At 44.8% G+C, this 21,045-nt stretch overlaps 1 protein-coding gene across 5 annotated transcripts in view; it reads right to left on the reverse strand.

Annotated features, from left to right (window-relative positions):
• The window catches only part of WNT5B (Wnt family member 5B), a 131,126-nt gene that overhangs the window by 83,353 nt on the left and 26,728 nt on the right, over positions 1–21,045 (reverse strand). The window contains exon 1 of one of the 5 annotated variants that reach the window (XM_083461792.1): positions 16,902–17,353. The exons of 2 other annotated variants lie outside the window; for them this stretch is intronic. In XM_083461792.1, the coding sequence (XP_083317918.1) occupies positions 16,902–17,045 (144 nt within the window). In that variant the 5' untranslated portion in view covers positions 17,046–17,353. Of the gene's footprint in view, positions 1–6,128; positions 6,246–16,235; positions 16,787–16,901; positions 17,354–21,045 lie in introns of those variants that run through there. 2 more of the 5 variants (XM_083461796.1, XM_083461800.1) reach the window with 2 other exon arrangements.

Raw genomic sequence — 21,045 nt, forward strand, 5'->3', positions numbered from 1 at the left:
CATGTCTGTGGAGGGTTTTGAAGGTAAATATGAAAAGCTTGTGCCTGATCTGGGAGTGGACAGAAGAAGCCAATGTTGGGTCTGAGGGGGGTGGGCAAGGTGAAACAATGGTGGATTACAGAGCAGAAGACTGCAGTAGTCTAGTGACAAATGACCAGGACATGGATCTTATAAAAAATGGCTAATTCCAAGTAGCATCTCTGCCATGCAATTCTAACACCTTATTTTTGTGCAGCATTGCACATGTCACCCTAAGTTCTTATTTGCAGGCAGGCATAGCAACTTGTAAGACAAAAAGTGAGGCTTTTGAACTACAGTGGTACCTTGGGTTACATACGCTTCAGGTTACAGACTCCACTAACCCAGAAATAGTACCTCAGGTTAAGAACTTTGCTTCAGGATGAGAACAGAAATTGTGCTCTGGCGGCGCGGCAGCAGCAGGAGGCACCATTAGCTAAAGTGATGCTTCAGGTTAAGAACAGTTTCAGGTTAAGAATGGACTTCCGGAATGAATTAAGTACTTAACCCGAGGTACCACTGTAACAACATTCAGGGCTGTAAGTCAAGTGCCCAAATCACACATGAGACCAACAGCGAGGCAAGCAAACGTTCAGCAGTTTTGGAATAATACAACCCGGACGCAGAATCACTCAACTGCAGTGTATGGCACATTTTTCTCACTTCCTAGCTGCTTAATTGTACCTTTTTAAGTCCCACCATCTTCCCCATAGAAGCTTGCTTAGGACCCAACATTACTATTCTAGTCAAGTAATACCTGATCCAAATCTCTTGTAAGTATATGGTACCTGAAATTTCACCTGGTGTGGTTAGTTTTGATTGAACACATAAAGGTCAGAAGTTTCTGTTCCCTAAATGAGTTTAGAGTAACTGACTGATGGAGTCAGGTTACAGATGCAGTTATTTGCTTATATGCCTTGCAGATTTGCTCTGCAACAAAATGAAGGATTCTTGTCATTGCCGACTTTACTTCATTCATTCATTCATTCATTCATTAACTCACTCACTCATATAACAATTAATTGCCAAGGTGGCTTCTAAGCGGTTCACAAGTATACAACCAATTACAAAAAACCCCACATAATTAAATACACAATAAAACAATTTCATCAAAACATTAAAATAAACATGCAGAACCCCATCTTCATGTTGCCACAAGATGACAATCATCAGGCTGCGGTACAATTGACTAGGTATCCACTTCAGCTGCAATACTGCAGCAGTACACAAACAACATTATGACACTCAGAAAACTCCAGATGTGCTGCCAGCTAGATGTCTAGTGTCTTCTGAATTGGTTGGCAGCACTTTTTGAAACATTTGAAGAGGAACTTACGTTGTACAAGCACGGCCTGCACAAGTGCTCTTGTACAACTTCCCCTTCAAAATGTGATTGTTAAGTGCTGCCAGTTGATTACAGACAGGATTTCACATATAGCAGGTAGAATTTCTTAACATCCAAAGCCACTCTTAAATTGAACATTTGCTTAGGTCCAACTAAACCTGGACATGACATTGCTTTGGGGGATTTCTGGCATCTGGAGGTCAAGATGCTAGCTTTTTAGCTCTTGAGACAGTAGTTTTCATGGTGAACTTTGGGGAAAACTATATGAAAATCTGGCTCTGGGAAAGGAAACGCCTGCCTGGCCTCAGTCATCAGCAAGAGAAAAAGCAGTTTGAAGGGTGTTCTTGACTTTCCCATCCCTGCCAACAAAACCCCCAACCCACTCAGTTCCAATTATTCTGGGACTTCCAAGGCAAAAAGAAAGACATTTTACCACTGGCCAAAAGGATAAGGGCCACAAGATAGTTGCATCACCTTTACCCAATCAAAAACATTAGCAAGGAAATACCAGTCCAGTCCAGATTGGATAAACATGCCTGCTTGCAGTTTACTATGTTGTTCTGGCTTTGTCAAACTGATCTCCATTTCTGTGTTGTGATATTTTATATGGAAGTGTGGTTTCTAAATATTTAAATTAAATTAAATACCTATTCCCCTCACTCTCCTTCCCTTTTGTGTCTTGTCTTCTTAGCTTGTAAACCTATTTGAGAGCAGGGCCTGACATTCTTTTATTTTAATTGATGTGAGCTACTGTGGGATATAGCATGGGTGTAGCCAGGATTTTTGTTAGGGGGGCAGGCTTTATATTACAGGTGGGCAGAACCTCATTTAGTTAAGTACTTTATGGATTTTTATTTATTTGGGGGGCTGCCCCTTCCTGCCCCCCTTGGCTATGCCCATGGGAGATAAAAGGTAAAGGTAAAGGTACCCCTGCCTCTACGGGCCAGTCTTGACAGACTCTAGGGTTGTGCACTCATCTCAATCTAGAGGCCGGGAGCCGGCGCCGTCCGCAGACACTTCCGGGTCACGTGGCCAGTGTGACATTGCTGCTCTGGCGAGCCTGCACCAGTGCAGCACACGGAACGCCGTTTACCTTCCCGCTTTAAAGCGGTACCTATTTATCTACTTGCACTTTTTAGGGGTGCTTTCGAACTGCTAGGTGGGCAGGAGCTGGGACCGTAGACGGGAGCTCACCCCGCCGCGGGGATTTGAACCGCCAACCATGCGATCGGCAAGCCCTAGGCGCTGAGGATTTACCCACAGCGCCACCCGCGTCCCTCCATGGGAGATAGTATTTGTCAAATACAAACTCACTGAAAAACTGGGAAGAGGAAGCTGGTACATCTCAGCATACAGGGCACAATTAGGCAGGTCCATATCTAAAACAATGATAACAGGTATTTTTCTTCCCCCCTAAATATTTAGGTCTTCTTCACATGTTATACAGCAACAAATCCAAGCTAGTCAGTTCCTGTGTACTCAAAGTTCCCAGGAAATTTTGTGTGGGTGGGTGGGTGATGCTCACATCTTGCATGTGTGCAACTGCAGGAAACACCAACATAGCACCAATGTTTTACAGAGCAATTGTAACATCTAAAGCTGCCCCCATTTGAGGTTCCCAGACACATACACAGTGATTTTGAGATAGGTGTGCAAATGCATATGATGGCCACATTTTACATGTTTTCTGCAGCAAACACTGTACAGTACAGGTGCTTCCCACAGCAACTATAGCATGTGGAACTGCTCTGATTACATTAGATGTTGCAGGTATACTGCCTGCCTTACAGCCATACGACTAGACAAGAAACAGGTTTTGGTGTCATAACATAAATGACAATGAGAAGGAAGGAAGCAAATTAAGCTGCCTTACACTGTGTTACACAATTGGTCAGTTGAGTTCAGTATTATCTATTCTGATCAATAGCGATTCTCCAAGGTGTCAGCCGGAAATAGATCTTTTCCAGACCTGTTAACTGGGACATGCCAGGGATTGAATCTGGGACCTTCTATATACAAAGTGCATATGTACCATTGAGCTATGGTCCCTCCCCCAGAACAAAAAAACCCAAACATATAAAGCAAAACTAACACCATTATGTGCACCATGGACACCCTACAACTTATCATCTCAAGAAACTAAATTTGTCACTAGAACTTTTGGTAGTAGTGTCTGCATCTGGAGGTACAACGTGCTCCATGGGTGTTAACCCTTTCTTCGAAGTGGTTGTTATGCTATCCTGAAACACACACCATGCAATACATACCGTATATACAGCATGACTTCAGTAGGATTCCATCCTAATGCCACAACATGGCATAGGAACCTGGTTGAGTGTGACACTTTCACACTAACACCCTAATAATCCTTACACTAGTGCTCTGCTATTAGCTTTGGCCCCAGTGCAGAAAACTTTCTAAAGAGTTTCAGAGGATTTCTCTATTTTTAAAAACTTCCTGGGTACCCAACCCAGGGATTTTTCTAAAACAAGAGGAGTGAGGAACGTCAGGCTCAAGGGCCAGGCCTCTCAATCCAGTTCTTGGGATTCTGCCCAGGCCACATCGCTTCCTGGCTGTTCCCTGTGCCTTCCTTAAGAGCTTTTGCCCAACTGGAATATGTGCTTGAACAGCAATAATGACTCCTGCTTGACTGGATGAAGAGATGTGTGTGACGATACAGAAACCAATGGCATTTGCATGGCCAAAAAGAGGTCTACCATACAAAGTAAGAGTCACAGCTATTGCTTCACCCACTCTTGCCTCTGACACCACCCACCACTGGCCCCTGGCATGTTGCCAACAAAGGAATGTGGTCCTCGAGTTGAAAAAGTTTCTCCACCCTTGCTCTAAAGAGGATCCAAAATTATTTTATGGACTTTCCCCCCACAAGATATTGTGACAGCCACAAGCACAGAAGATTTGATAAGGGGATCAGACAAATACATGGAGGAGTTGTTGCTGTTTAGTCGTTTAGTCGTGTCCGACTCTTCGTGACCCCATGGACCAGAGCATGCCAGGCACTTCTGTCTTCCACTGCCTCCTGCAGTTTGGTCAAACTCATGCTGTAGCTTCGAAGACACTATCCAACCATTTCGTCCTCTGTCGTCCCCTTCTCCTTGTGCCCTCCATCTTTCCTAACATCAGGGGCTTTTCCAGGGAGTCTTCTCTTCTCATGAGGTGGCCAAAGTATTGGAGTCTCAGCTTCACGATCTGTCCTTCCAGTGAGCACTCAGGGCTGATTTCCTTAAGAATGGATAGGTTTGATCTTCTTGCAGTCCATGGGACTCTCAAGAGTCTCCTCCAGCACCATAATTCAAAAGCATCAATTCTTTGGCGATCAGCCTTCTTTATGGTCCAGCTCTCACTTCCATACATCACTACTGGGAAAACCATAGCTTTTACTATACGGACCTTTGTTGGCAAGGTGATGTCTCTACTTTTTAAGATGCTGTCTAGGTTTGTCATTGCTTTCCTCCCAAGAAGCAGGCATCTCTTAATTTTGTGGCTGCTGTCACCATCTGCAGTGATCATGGAGCCCAAGAAAGTGAAATCTCTCACTGCCTCCATTTCTTCCCCTTCTATTTGCCAGGAGGTGATGGGCCCAGTGGCCATGATCTTCGTTTTGTTGATGTTGAGCTTCAGACCATATTTTACGCTCTCCTCTTCCACCTTCAATAAAAGGTTCTTTAATTCCTCCTCACTTTCTGCCATCAAGGTTGTGTCATCTGCATATCTGAGGTTGTTGATATTTCTTCTAGCAATCTTAATTCCTGCTAGGGATTCATCCAGCCCAGCCTTTCGCATGATGAATTCTGCATATAAGTTAAATAAGCAGGGAGACAATATACAGCCTTGTCATACTCCTTTCCCAATTTTGAGCCAATCAGTTGTTCCATATCCAGTTCTAACTGTAGCTTCTTGTCCCACATAGAGATTTCTCAGGAGACAGATGAGGTGATCAGGCACTCCCATTTCTTTAAGAACTTGCCATAGTTTGCTGTGGTCAACACAGTCAAAGGCTTTTGCATAGTCAATGAAGCAGAAGTAGATGTCTTTCTGGAACTCTCTAGCTTTCTCCATAATCCAGCGCATGTTTGCAGTTTGGTCTCTGGTTCCTCTGCCTCTTCTAAATCCAGCTTGCACTTCTGGGAGTTCTCTGTCCACATACTGCTTGAGCCTTCCTTGTAGAATTTTAAGCATAACCTTGCTAGCGTGTGAAATGAGTGCAATTGTGCGGTAGTTGGAGCATTCTTTAGCACTGCCCTTCTTTGGGATTGGGATGTAGACTGATCTTCTCCAATCCTCTGGCCACTGCTGAGTTTTCCAAACTTGCTGGCATATTGAGTGTAGCACCTTAACAGCATCATCTTTTAAAATTTTAAATAGTTCAGCTGGAATACCATCACTTCCACTGGCCTTGTTATCTGCAGTGCTTTCTAAGGCCCATTTGACTTCACTCTCCAGGATGTCTGGCTCAAGGTCAGCAACCACACTACCTGGGGTGTACGAGACATCCATATCTTTCTGGTATAATTCCTCTGTGTATTCTTGCCACCTCTTCTTGATGTCTTCTGCTGATGGAGGAGTAGACGCCTATTAATAGTTGTGAGCTGGTGTAGCATGATGGTTAAGAGACTGAGTTGTGAATCAGAAAGTCCCAGTTTGTAGCTTGCCTCTGCAATTAATTCGCTAGTGGCCTTAGGCAAGTAAGTCTCTCAGCCTCAGTCTACCCATTTGCAATATAGTGGCATGAATACTCTCTTACCTTACAGAATTATTGTAAGGCAGGGTGGGGGACATGTGGCCTTCCACGGATGTCACTGGAGTCCAACTCCCAGCAGCTCTAGCCTTCATTGCCAATTCATAGCATTAACCACAACACCAGACTAGGCATCAAACAGCTTATCCCACATAGCAGACTGCAGTAATAGAAACACATAGTTGCTGTGTTCTCCAGGAAACAGAAGATCTAAGCAGAGAAACATTTACATTTTCCTTGAAGTAGCAGTAAAGGTTTGCCCACTAAACTCAAAAGCTACAATCAGCACAAGGAAACAAAATCTCAAGTTACAAAATGATAGGCACAGAGTCAAACAGCTGCCAAGCCTCAGCTCTTAAGTGCTGGTGGTGGATCATGAAAAAAAGGAACATTACTCCCTTTGAGAATTTTCTCAAGGTCTCTTTTGGAATCATCAGACTTGGTTCACAAGTTGCCATAGATCTCAAATGGTATGTGGGATGATTCCAGGTCCCACTGTGATGTATTTGTTTAGGCACACATACAGAGAGAGAGAGAGAGAGAGAGAGAGAGAGAGGGAAAGAAAGAGCACAAATTGGAGGCAGATAACTGTTTAGTACTTCTTTTGCACTGTCAAGGGTTTATTTTCTCCTTTTGTAAAAGGTAAACCGAGCCTAAATAAGAGTGGGAGAACAGGCTTGCTGAAATCCTATGGGGAAGCAATCTAAGTTATATCTGCTGGAGGAAAGCTGTGAGCAACCAACCATGGTCAGCCCACAACAGGCCAGGAAATGCTTCAGCAGCAGAAGCAGAAGCAGCAGCCAGAACCACAACTTGAGCCTGACCACATGTCAACCAGGGACACAGAATACCGACTGAACAGCTTAAATTTAGACAGGTAAACAGGCAAGAAGGAAGAGTGTTGGTACCTATTCGGGCTTAGCCAGACAGCCAAGATGTGTGAATCAAGTAGCAAAGACTTCAAGAGCAGTGGCAGCTGGTGGCCCCTGGGACTGACAGGGAGGCCTACAGTAGGTGGCGCCAGAACCAATGACAGGTTCTGAAAGGCAGAGCCAACTGCTTGTTCCCACCCTCAACCCTGCTGAGTTCCACAAGGCAACACTGAGGCTGCAAAGGAAGAAGCCAACAGGCAGTGCTATCTTCTGTGCCAGTTCTAAGTCAGAAGGCAGGGAAGGTTACGAATGTGGGACTTCCTGTATGCAAGGCATATGCTCTACCACACAGGTTCTCAATCCCAAAGTGTGGTCCATGGTCCACCAGTTTCATGCAGGTGGTTCACAGAAGCAGTTCTGAGGAGTGGCGGAGCTATGTGCATGTGAAAAATGTGTGTGAAGAATGGGGGGCACAGAGGCTTCTTCTTCAGTCTTGGAACCTGGCCAGGACTGACCAGAAGTGATGTGGGGAGAAGGCTCTGTCTGCCTCACAGGAACACAGCTGTGGCTGGCAGTAAGATGTGGAAGGTCAAACGAGGGGGAAAGTGGCTGACAGGGCACTTGAAAGGAGTGGGGAGCCAATACATGGAAATGAAAGAAGCAACGAGAAGGGGAAGAAGCTGAGAGAGTGAACGCAAGATGGAGTGACTCAAAAGTAGGAGCTGTTAGTTAATAATAATAATAATAATAATAGTCAATGTCTAAAAATGGATTTGTGGTTGAAGAAGGGAGATTGAAAAAAACCACAAATTAATAAATGATCAAGAAAATAGTAATGAAGATGAAGGAAGAGTAAAGGAAGAACATATCAAGGGGAAATGCACCTCTAGAAGGATTTTTAAATTGTATTAAATTTAAATCCTTTTGTTTCTTATTGCATTTTATTGTGTTAGAGTTTGAATTCCATATAATTAAAAAACAGTACAACTGCTAAGCAATAGGCAGAAAACTCATTAAGTAGTATAGCAAGACCTTTACCAATTTGCAAGTGGCCTGGGGGGGCAGAGTGAGTGTGGAAACCTCTGCTCTCTCACTGAGCTATGATCCTTCTCCAACACATTGAGGAGACACAGGTCTGTGGCAGCCAATCCCCTTCAGTGTCTAGTTAAGCCTAATTCACTGCTCCTGGACATAACAACAACAAACAAACAAACAAATTATTATTTGTGCCCCAGCCACTCTGGGCAGCTTCCAGCACATGGCATATAGCTTTCATATCAGTTGCTGGGTTTTTTTCTTGCCCTCCCCCATCTTAACTGGAATAATAGTGGCATTATTTAGCATAGAAAAAAACTAGTAAGTGACATTACAAAACAACTAAAAAGTTTTTCCCCTATTGCCAATGGTAAGTCAGCTGTGGAAGTCCAAGCAAACAACGAGTGTTGGCATCACAAAGACTCTCTGAAAGATTATATGCACTTAAGGCTGATGCCTTATCATAGTTCACAGATCCTTCCCCTTAGGATCTTTCCTAACCCTGCTATCAGAGGCCTTTATAACTGGAGATGAAGAAGACAATGTGGCAGGTCATGCTTAGTAAAGTGTGTTATTGCACTGAAACCAAGATAGATAGATAGATAAAACTTTATTTGCATCAGCCAATGGCCATAGCAACAGTAAAACATTACAGTATACACAGAAAAGGAAATTTGATATAAGAGCACTGCAACCAATATCGTGTTGATATTTATGACACCCCAATCATCATATCATCATATTATTATTTCATTTATTTATATTCCACTAAAGCTAAAATAGGCTTCTAAGCATTTAATAAATATAAAAACCAATTACATACATACATTAAAATGTAACCATTCACAATGAAAATACACAATATAACAATTCCATTCAAACAGTACAGTACAGTAATTAAAACAGGAGATTCAGGTCAAGAGATCAAGGGAATACCTATGTAAAACAGATACATATTCAATAGGTCACAGAATGCCAGTATAGATGGGGGGTCTCTCATATTTCAGCATGCAATGCATTCCATAATATTGGGGCCATTTCCATGTCACAAGCCAATGGGCCATGGGAAGATTAAGATCAACCAATGGAACCTGAAAAATGTCCTTGCCAGACAATGGAGGGGAAGTCACTGTTTCAGGTAACCTGGTTGAGAGTTGTTTATGGCTTTATATGTTAATAGCAAGACCTTAAAACCAGTCACTAATAAGCAGCTAGTGGAGACCTGTTAGCATGGGTGTTCAGAAAGGGTGTTCAATATTTGATGAATGTATTATTGGATTGAAAAATATAACATTGTTCCAGTTTTAAAAGCTGGGTGCAGTTTAGTCAATTAAATAAATCTCAACCATTTCAATGGGAAAGGTTGAAGTATATACTTTAATTTGCCTGTTGATATTAATGGGAATTACAAAAGTTTAACATTGGTGGGATGGTGGCCATTGTGCCTTGTATAGTTGAAAAATACAATGTCCCGGCAATAAAAGTAGTGCATAAAGGGGAAACACAGATTGTGCACACAGCATGTGAAAAGCAAAGTGCAGATTTGATTTTTTTTTAAAAAAAATAATCAGTGTTTTTCACCAGAAAAATTATCATGACTTGGCCTAATATAAGACAGTACAACCATCTGATTTTGAAAACCCCATACCTTGCAAAATCAGGAACTGGAATTACTGTGTATAGTAGGTGGGTTAGACCGTCTCAAACCAGTGCAGGTGGAGGGAGTGTCAAAAGTGCAGAGAATACCAAAAGAAAGAAGAGGAGGAAGAGTACACAAAACCTTTAAAACTACATCACTGTTAAGGGTTAATATCACAAAATGGAAACACAGAGCAAGTCTGAAGGCAGCCAAAGGAGATGTGCTGTATAGTATTACATCTACTACCAGATGAACTAAGAAGGCAGGCACTCCTTCCTAATAGAGAGGAATCTCTTTCTGATACCCTTGGGCACAGAAGCATAAGAGATGAAGCCTGGGAACGCAGGAAATCTGGGGCTGGAGTAAGGCCAGGCTGCCTGTCCAATTCTGCCTCCTACTCTGAATTGGCACTTGGATCTCACAAAGTTTCCCTCTTCATATACTATTCCAATTTCTTCGACAGAAGAAATGAAAACCTGCTTTCATTAATTGTTGGCACATTTACTTCCATGTTCCACATACTTTCCCCCCTTTTAAAATCACATTAATTTTCTCAGTACCAAATTCTTAAATTTCTCTATGTACAGCTTTGCTTTCTCTCTCTTTTTGCCGCTTAGCCCCTTGGTTATTGAAAAAGAAACCCACCTTAGTTTGACATGAACTACATAAGCTGATATATATGCACAGAGCATATGTATGCCCTGATGAGATATACATATGATATTCAAAAAGGATGGCAACTGGCAGCCTGGGAGTGTGATCTGTCCCACAAAGCAACTTAGTCTAGTTCTTGGAAGTGTTTATCAGAATGATTGGCCCTATCTCTGCTGGAATGATAGACAAGTTGCTACACATATTTTCCTGGCTGAATGGAGAATTAAAATGCAACTAAGTGTATTCCCAAACCCAACAAAGGAGCCAGAAATGTGTGTGTAGCCCAGTAAACAATGCTGGGATTCTGCAAATCACCTGTTGAGGAGAGGGTGCAGGGGGCTGGATTCAACTCCTACTTTCCCACCCAAAAGTTGGTTGGCAAGAATTCAGCTTTTCTTTACTTTCCAGTCAGGTTATGGGTACACAAGCTCAGCCATTCCACATATAGGTTACTGGATTAGGACCCTTGGCAGTATATTTAAAGCGTTGAAAAGAAGCAAGGTTATCTTCCTTTTTCCTTCATAGTTTGACATTTGAGTTGCTGTCACTTAAGCTGCAATCCTATGCATACTTACCTGAGAGAAGTAAGCCTCACTAAGATTTTCCTGCCGAATATGCATTATGGAATTTGTGCTAATCACCTATTCAACCCTATTACAACCCCCCCCCCCCGAAAATAAGGCTGCTCATTGCATGGGAATCCGAACAAATGTAAAAGAAGAAGAAGAAGAAGAGTTTGGATTTGATATCCCGCCTTTCACTCCCCTTCAGGAGTCTCAAAGCGGCTAACAATCTCCTTTCCCTTCCTCCCCCACAACAAACACTCTGTGAGGTGAGTGGGGCTGAGAGACTTCACAGAAGTGTGACTGGCCCAAGGTCACCCAGCAGCTGCATGTGGAGGAGCGGAGACGCGAACCCGGTTACCCAGATTACATGACTACCGCTCTTAACCACTACACCACACTACAACACACAATTCAATAAGTTGGAGTTGGACAATGCAGAGGTGCACTTTGAATGCTAAAATGGCACACCTGAAATAGAAAGTGGAAAGGGAAGGGCAAATCCCAGGGGCAGAGAAATGCAAGATGCACACATTGCCACATTTTTATGCCAGAAGTTATCTTAAGTATTATACAACCTTAATCAAACAGAAGAATATGTGCACAGGTCACAGGCTACTTGGTCTCATTTTATCCTATCTTAAGGTACAAGTTGCCCTGGGTCAGATTTGGCATGTGTGAGTATTTATTGGAATCGAAAAAAATACAAAAGAGCTGGGATTTCATTCATAAACAAGAATAAAATCTACAGACAGAACCTGTAAAAATCATGCCTGTAATCTGGATTATGTGAAACAAATGGTTGAGTACTGCACAACTATTGTGCCAAACATCTGTACTTGTAGAAAATGTTCATTTTATGATGATATTGAAAGCACTACTGTATGATTCCACAGAACACATCATCAGCACACCAGACCATGTCACTGCCACACACCCACTGCTTAGAGGTAAAAGTAATTTTACAAGTATTTAACCTGCAGTATGGATATTTTAAAAGCCCAAATTTGGAATAGTCAATTCATTCCAGTAGTTTGCACTGTGTTTTTGGTTGCAACCAGTGGATTTCCAGAATGCATCTCACAACCAAAGCAGCTCCATACCTTTTTTACGTAACTGGCTTTGCAACACTCCAACACACAGAGGGCAGGATAGGAGTCTGGAAGGGTGCTGGAGAACACAACTAGACAAAGGTACCCTCAGGCAGAACAGGATCTCAGACGTTTTCCATTGAAGTTTCCCCCTTGCTGTAGAAGTCACCACCTGACTTTGTCTTCTACCATTCACAGTGCACCTCGCTGAAACTAGAAGACTCCACCTCCCATCTTCTATAATTGCTGGTCATCTAGACTTTACATAACCACCAAGGAAACACCCTCAACAGATGTACAAAGTTCCCCTCACCACACACACTGGCCTGCCATCAACTATAGGAGAACAAAACAGACTGCAGGCCAGGAGCATTGAAGATGCAAAAGACTAGGACTAGACACAAATGCAAGATAAACAATAGTGTGGCAATTTAAAGGGGTTTAGGCCAAGCTGTCTGTGAAATGGTAAAGCAGAGTGTTTTCTGGACTTGCACCATTATAGGCTGCAGTTCTAGCCTCATAGGATTAAACCCTCCTCCATATAAAAAATCCACACAGCAAGAAAAAGGTCTGGTGGAAGGGTTCTACCTCAACTGGTCTCCTATGTGCAGAGCTATTTTTGTATAGAGGAGCATTCAGAGACTCACAGTCCAAACTGGAACAGCATAAACACAGGTTTGTCACCTCACTGAGTACTAGGTTCAACTGGTTTATTGTTGTGTGAGCTTTTTGTAGGCAAGAGTATACACAGATCAGGAGCATGAGTGGGAGAGATATGAAGACCCTAATATCGTGTACCACCCCAATAAGTTCAATAACAAATCAAGGCTACTTGTTATTCCTATTTAGGAAAGTTGGTTCCACCTGCAGCACATAGATGCGTCAAGAATAGTTACATTCCCACATGGAGTGTTAACCACATGGTTTATAATTAGGTCAATTAGTCAAGAATACAAATACACCTGTCTAGGTAGATTATAGATATAAAATACACACACGTGTGTACATGTATGTATGCATGTGCTATATCTATCTATCTATCTATCTATCATCTATGAGACTAGGTGTTAATATGTCTGCATTATGTATCTGTGTGAAATAAGAAGCTGTGTAAGTACAAGTGCGGCAAAAAAGGAACAGAAGTATGTTGTGAGTATGAGAACTTGCATTGTTAAGCCACATGTCCCAGACCTTCTATAAGCCACCTAGAGAATGTAAATTTAATAAACAATAATAATATCACTTGAACATAATAATGGTAAATACAGGACAAAAATAGAGATATATATTGAACCCCAGTCTGATTTACAGTCAACATCCACTTAGCCTTGTGTGGTTGAGTTACTGTGGTACACTTTACATGTGGCCAGCACTACAAGCAGATGCATTTCCCTTTTGCAACACAATGGATTAGGACCAAACTACGCATGATGCAGGATAACTGTGACTGGACCTCCCAGCATATTTCTTAAAGTTCAAAAACAGCTGTGACTACAATGGAAAGGCTAGATTGTGGTAGTGGAACTGGGGAAAAGAGCGTGCTTAACCTTTCCCCTTGTGCCATTTTCCTGATCAAAAGATCCCCATCCTGAATCAATTCCCTCACTTCTGGCTGCTCCTTTTAAGCTCTAAAAAGAGGCAGGACTCCAGATCTTGTTAAAACTTGATGAGCTAAAGTTGGCTTCAAGAACAGTGTCATCGGCCCTGGCTTCATGTGGCCACTACCTGTTAACAAATGGAACTGTCTTCAACAGAGGCAACTGAGACATTGAATTGTAGAGTTGAAAGAGACCTTGAGGGTCATCTAGCCCCACCCCCTGCAATCCAGGAATCTCAACTAAAGCATCCATGACAGATGGCCCAACATCTGCTTAAAAACCTCCTTGGAAGGTGAGTCCACTACCTTCCAAGGGAGTCTGTTCCACTGTCGAACAGCTCTTACCGTCAAAGCTCCTCCTGATGTTAGGTCACAATCTACTTTCTTGTAATTTGAAACCATTGGTTTGGGTCCTAGCCTCTGAACAAGCTTGCTCCATCTTCCAGCCCTTCTGATATTAGAAGATAGCCATATCTCCTCTTCTCCAGGCTAAACATCCCCAGGTTCCTCAACAGTTCCTCATAAGGCTTGGTTCCCAGTCCCTGTATCACCTTGGTCAGCCTCACCCTCCTCTGCATACATTCCAGCTTGTTAATATTCTTAAACTGTGGTCTCATACCTGGACACAATATTCCTGGTGGAGTCTGACCAAGGCAGAATAGAACCCCTCAGCTGGCAGGAGTTCTCCAAGGCCTCACACAGAGAACTCTCTCAGTCGTGTCACCCAAGAGCCTTTTAACCCAGACATGCCAGGGGGTCACTGTCTCCTCTGGCTCAGTTTGACTTCCAGTGTGTGAACACCATACATTTAAAGAAAACAGTAAATTGCTTGGCAAGATCTGAGCAAAGACTCATCTAGTCCACACAGATGCCTCTCATACACCCACAAACAGGGCACAAAGACAAGCATAATCTCTCATCAAATGCATCCAGCAGCTGGTTCAGCAGCTGCTTTGGACCATGACTCTCATCTGCCTCTTTGCAGTCCAAAACATCTAGAAGACACCAGGTTGCCAAAGGCTTTAAGAGCTGAACTCCGCCTCTGAGATTTCATTACAAACAAATTGAGAGCCTCACTTTCCAAGGTTATCTTGCCAATGACAGGCCATAAAGTACAGGTGATGAGAGAAGAGTAATTTAAAGAGAGACTTAAAAGCACCTTCCTTCCACAGCGTCTTGAGAGGATCAGTGCCACAAGCATACCTTACAGGTTCTGAAGAAAACAGCAGCTGCCCTCCCGAGGTTGTGAGCAGCTCCTATCTACCCATGAGGCACTCAGTCTCCACCTCGTTAAAAGTACTGTAAAGTGCTCAGCGACCACCCAAAGTGCCCTGCATTGGGATGCGGCTGTGCAGGGCAAACTGTTCACCCTGGAGTCTGGGGCTCCACCAGGCAGGCTGAAGGGATGCCCCAGCAGCAGCAGAATAGTCCAAGAGCTCACTCAGCTATCCTCTACCTGACAGGATGGCAAAGCACCCAAGACCAGTAAATATACCAGGGCAAAAGACAGCTGGAGGCTGTAAAACAAGGTACGAGAAAGTTGGTTTTCCTTTGGTGGATGAATAGTCCAAAGGCTGTGAGTGAAGAGAAAGGATATTTTCCTCACTCTCAACATTGCAATCCGATTTGTTTTCTTGCTTGGAAGCTTCCCCAGTCCTCCCCATCCACCAGCAATCCCTGAAACAGGTCAACAAAAGCAGGATTTGGAGACTGCTCCTGTGTAACTTTCCTACAGACTTGAGACTGCAATCCTAGTCACCCCAGGAGTAGACAGGGTTAAGATAGCACTGTAAACCCCCCTGAGTTCAGTGGAGCTACTCTCAAGGGAAAGTGCTGCCTTAAAAGAATAGATGTTGCTGGAGCTCAAACCTGCCAGACTGTCAGGCAGATGCACCCTCCCTCTTGCAAAAACTTCCCCCTAGTTTAGTAGGTGGGGATTCTGTCACCCTCCATAAGGATGCTGGACTGCAGCTGCCAATAATCATTCCTGATCATTGGCTACGCTGGCTGGGGCCGATGGGCGTTGGAGCCCAACAACATCTGGAGGGGCACAGGTTACCCACCCTTGTTCGAGCAAGTCCCACCAGTGTGGCGAGCAGCTCTCGGCAGCAGAAGCGCGCTGTGCCCGCTCGCCAAGACGCTCTTTTCCCGCTACTCAAAAAAGGGAGAACTCTCCTCCTCCGCTTGAAGCAGGGCTAAATTCCGGCCCGGGCCGAGACACCAACCAGGGCGAGCTTTTTAAGGCGTCTCCGCAGGAGTGAAGTCCCGCCGAGTCCAATGGGACCCCCGGCCAGCGCGCCAAGAGCCACAACCAGCGCGAAGCCCGCCCTCCGCCACAAACCCGCTCCTTGTCCGGCCGCGGCGGCGAGGCGCTTCACCCCGGTCGGGGCCCAGGGGAGCCGGGACACGTGTTTGCGTCTCCGTAGGGGCAAGAACGCGTGAAGGCAGGTTCTGAGGGAGAGGGAGATTTGTTTCGGCGAAAAATAGCAAGGCGCGCACACTTCCCTCCCCACAACTCCCAGTTAGGGAGGCCAGGCTCCGGGGCTCTTCGGACGGGGCTCCTTCCTTCTCCCCCCCCCAGCGCCCCCCCCCAGCGCCCCGGCGGTGACAAGAGCGCCTGTCCGGGCCCTCCAGCGCTGGCCCTGCGAGGGGCGCCCCCTACCTGCATCTCCGCGCTTTCCAACCCCGCGACGTCGACGGCTGCGGCAAGTTTGCCTCTCGGTGTGTGTGTGCGAGTGTGTGTTCTCCTCGCCCCGCTCGAGTTAGTCCCGGCGCAGCGCAGGCAGCAGGTGAGTCGCCCTTTGGCAGCGCGGAAGGCGCCGGGCCAGGCAAGGTCAGCTCGGGAGCCACCGGGGACGCGCCCCCCCGCTCCTCTCCAACGGGCTGGATGCGCCCCTCTCCGCTCGCGCGCTTCTGGCCGGCTGCAGCAGCAACAGGGGCAATAGGCATCCACCGTCGCCGACGCTCCCTCCCTCCCTCCTGCCCGCGGCGGGCGGCTGGCTGGCTGGCGCTCTTGCTTTCTTTCGGGCTGCTGCTGCAGAAGGGATTTTGCACCAGACAACTTTTAGGCCGGTAGGAGTTTTGACTACCGCGGCGACAGCAGCAGCAGCAAGACGGCGCCGACTGTAGTGCAAAGGGTCGGAGCAAGGCGAGCCGAACCGATCCCGGGGGCTCAGGCAGCAACCTCCGCCCCGCCTCCCCCCACGCCCCGCGCCCGCCTCTCCCTCCCTCCCAAGCACCCCCCTCCTACCCGCCCCGCGCGGCAGCAGCGCCGGCGATGGGCACCACCCCGGGGCAACCCCCCTCAACCCCCCCTCGCGACACACACCGTGTATATAGCCCTCGCTGTCATCCTGTCTCTTCCAAACGCAGCCCGAGAGTCACCCCTCCTCGCCACTTTAGATTGCCACCCTTCTTGCTGGCGTGGCGACACTGCTGTCCCGTGAGGAACTTCATAGACGTTCCTTTTCATTAAAGCCCTGACCCCTTCGCTCTCCCCAGTCTCCCCTACTAATCTCCTCTTTCATCCTCTCCTTCCGTGGAACACCCCCTCTTCCTGCTGCCTCATTCCTGACTCTCCAAGATTCCCCCTAGCTTGGAGCTTGCTCCTGTTCTCACATATACTTGACATTCTTTCCTCCCCAACCGATTAAACTAGCACACTCTCAACACCACTGAGTTCCCCACTACCACCTGACCCCACCACTTGTCCCTTCCACTAACATACCAATCCATCACCAGGACACATCTCACCACCACCACCACCACCGCCCCCCATATGAGTCCCTTGATGCAGACACATGCTAAAAGTTGACACTCAGTGCCTTTCACCCCTTGTTCCTCCCTGTTGTAGACTCAGCTGCTTCAGAGGAGCAAAAGGCAGATGAACTGCTCTTTCACTGCCCATGCATGCACACACACTGCTGTAGAGCTTTGCAGTGCCTTCAACTCCTTTGGAAAAGCAGGCGTCTGCAGTCCAACATTATTCACGTCACAGGAGCAGATATGCAGGCTCTTAAAAACTGACTTGGGAGGCTTCAACAGTTTCAGGAACCGGGAATCCATGATCTGGGATGGGATGAGATGGGAATGGAAGAATGGGGCTCTAGCAGATGGTGACAATGCTTTTGTGGCACCATAAAGGAGCGCAGAAAGAAGGAACGCCATGGTACAGCTGCATCAACACAACTGGATGCCTTCATGTGCCCCAGCTGCAACAAACTGTCTTTCTCATATCTGTTTCTACAGCCACAGCAGGTGCTGTAACTCTCCAATGGTTTGACTTTACCCCTGAAGGTGCACTCTTTCATTGTCTCCAGAGACAAACAGATGTTAACCAAAGAAGTACGAATTTATTGTGGCATAAGCTTTTGTGGATATTACCTATAAGTTGACATAGAGATGTGTGGGCGGTGGATAGGATTGTATGCAATGGTGTCAAATGGCAATGAAATGTCTGTGGCAATTCAATCAAAGCTTAAACATACACAGAATAAATACGTTAGCTACTCATTACAGCAGTAATTGAGGATAAACACAAGCACTCCAGTATCCCTAGTGTTTAACGCAGTCAAGCAGTGTCCCTAGCAAAGGAATTGCCCATTTTGAAGCTGGGATTCTAATACAAATATTTTAGGTGGAAGAATATCTTTGCCTACCTGCCTACAAATGAGGAACTACAATGATAATGGAGCAGGAATTTCAGTGCCTAACTGTCAACCTAATATTAAGAACATAAACATAAGAAGAGCCTGTGGGATCAGGCCAATGGCCCATTCAGTCCCATGTCCTGTTCTCACAATGGCCAACCACTGGGAAACCCATTGCCTATGGAAAACCCGCAAGCAGAATCTGAGTACAAGAGTACTCTCCCCTTGTGTGGTCTCCATTAAGCAAAGTTAAATGACTAAGTTGTGCTATGCCAGCTAACTCTTGCAGCCTCAATCAGAAATAAGTACCCCTGAGTTTAATAAGCCTTACCTCACTTGTGGATAAGATTGTCAGTGGCATCAGTTTGAATGCTGTGCATTTCTGTTCAGATCTCACTTGCCACTGATTTTTTGTCTGGTATCAATGACTATCTTTAAGTAAGCTTGTAAAATATAAGCAGAGCACATCTATTACCATGTGTGGGCCCCACTGTAGTAGAAGCAGATGTTTCCTTGCACTCCTGCCCATGTGTTCCCCACTGTATTGTGAGTGTGAATTTTGACACTAGCATTCTTTTCTATGGACATTCATGTGTTTTGCAGCTTGAATTCCTGGCAGTGACTCCTGTGGCACTGTATCAGTTTTCATCCAAGTACTTCAACTGACCTAGATGGTGGATAGGAATTGTATTTGTTTTCTCGTCGCTCCAACAAGCATTATTGATCTCACATGATGCTGGTGCCACAAACACTCATCAAAAGTGTCCCAAGAGGATTTTGCCCACGATACCCTAGGACTTAACATTCCCCTTTGCTGGGGAAAGAAACATGACACTGCCTGAAGCAGGGATTGCCAAATTTAAAGGAGAAGCACCAGCCATATTGCATGGAACCGCAGTTGCACCAATACTTGCAAATTGCTCCAGCCAAATTGCACTGGTTCCAGTTCTGTAGTTCAGATATGTTGCCTGAAGATGGAACTGGAATTCCAATACACATACACAAACAAATACACATATCTTTGATTAGGGGACACTGATCAATCTATCCTCTTGTGCTGACTGGGAAGTCTCTGTTCCCTTCCCCATGTGTGTGACAAGAAGAATGCTGTCCTAAGAACACCTGCAGGAAAGTGTACTATTGAATTAGTAGCACTTGCTTTCTGGTAAATTATCAGAGACATACTGTGGCTATATCTAGAAATCCACCAGTATAAGGCATACAGTGCTGGACCATAGACAAATAACTTCAATCTATGCCTCAAGAACGTACACATAAGAGCCAACATGAATACCAAAAGAGTAGCACATGGAAGCAATGAGGCAATACACTGGGCAGTTGACAAGCTGATCCGTTCATTTTATTGTCTCTCTGAAAACAGTAATCTGCTTTTCAAAACCTAGCTTGGGCGTCTGCATTCTGGCACATGTACTGTGAAACATTTCCATAAAGCAAGAAGAGTTTGGAGAGGGAACTCCCCTGATTAATATATATATTAATCTCCCCTGATTAATATATATATATATATATATATATATATATATATATACACACACACACACACACACACACACACACACACACACACACAGTGGAAATTATAGTAAAATGCATGAAAGAGAAGAACACCAAGCACTGGGCAGGATGCCGAACTCTAGTGGTGCCAGGATTTACACAGTGAAAACAACAATCTATGCTCAAGTGCAGTGATTAACAAATACAGCTAGCCAGCCCTGCCCTTGCCTCCACATCTGTTCCTCTGTGTAGATAGTTCCTGAGGAAGTTACACATAAAAAGCACCCTGATCCATGGGTTCCATAATTTGATACCAGCCTCTCAGGTCTTAAAGAGGCAACCAGGTGTCAAATTCAACAGAAAAATATATTTATTGTGCATATATCAAAACCTCAGGCCATCATGATAATCAAATCATCCCTATAGGCTACTGGTCTTCAATTGGCGGGTTGTGTCACAGCCTGATCCAAGGTGGGTCACAACAGGAGCACTACCAGCATGCAAACATATGGGAAGAGGTTGTATTTATGTTTGTTCTCTATCTATACCTCAATTTCCAATTCATCTTTATTATTATGAAAAGTGTGTAAATGATTCACTCAGGTCCTACTTGAAGGTTCCCATGGGCATCTGGCTGACCACCGTAAGAACAAGAGGATGGGCTAGATGGCCTGATCCAGCAAGGCTATTCTTATATTATAGTTTCCAAGACTTAAAAAGAGAATTATAGATATTTACAGATGTGAAAACAGCCCCCATACCCCCATATATCACCTTGAAAATTAGCATCCCAGTAAGGAATGAATAAAGTCTTTTAATAAACTTGGATTTGTTTGTTCCTTCTTTCAGTCTTCCGACATGTTTTGTCAACAAGGATATTGTCCAGATCCAAGCCTATCCAACATAGACCTAACAGCAGAAAATGTCCAGAAAGTTGCAATTCAGATTCTAGCTGGAATTAACAGACATGTGTTATCAGTTTGCAGTCCTCTTCCAACATTTTAAAAGAAGTTTTTGGATTATGAATGTAGGCAGTAGTATCCCTGATCTTCTCCAGAATGTCTTTCCAAAATCCAAGAATAACTAACTTGTTCAAAACAAATATGCCATCCTTGTGGCTAGAGTTTGACAACAGTATATTTCTCTTTCTGCCCATTTTACTGTTCCCCTTTCTTTTCTCCAAAACTCTTCAAGAGTGATCTAGCTAAGTTGGACCAGTTCTGTACTGCCTAATACCAGCCTTCGTGCATAGCAGAAGGGTGGGGAATCTGTGGCCCTTAAAGAAGTTGTTGGGACTACAACTGTCTT

The sequence above is a fragment of the Podarcis liolepis genome (genome assembly GCF_965112155.1).
Source record: "Podarcis liolepis genome assembly, chromosome: 10".
NCBI classification, from domain to species: Eukaryota; Metazoa; Chordata; class Lepidosauria; order Squamata; family Lacertidae; genus Podarcis; species Podarcis liolepis.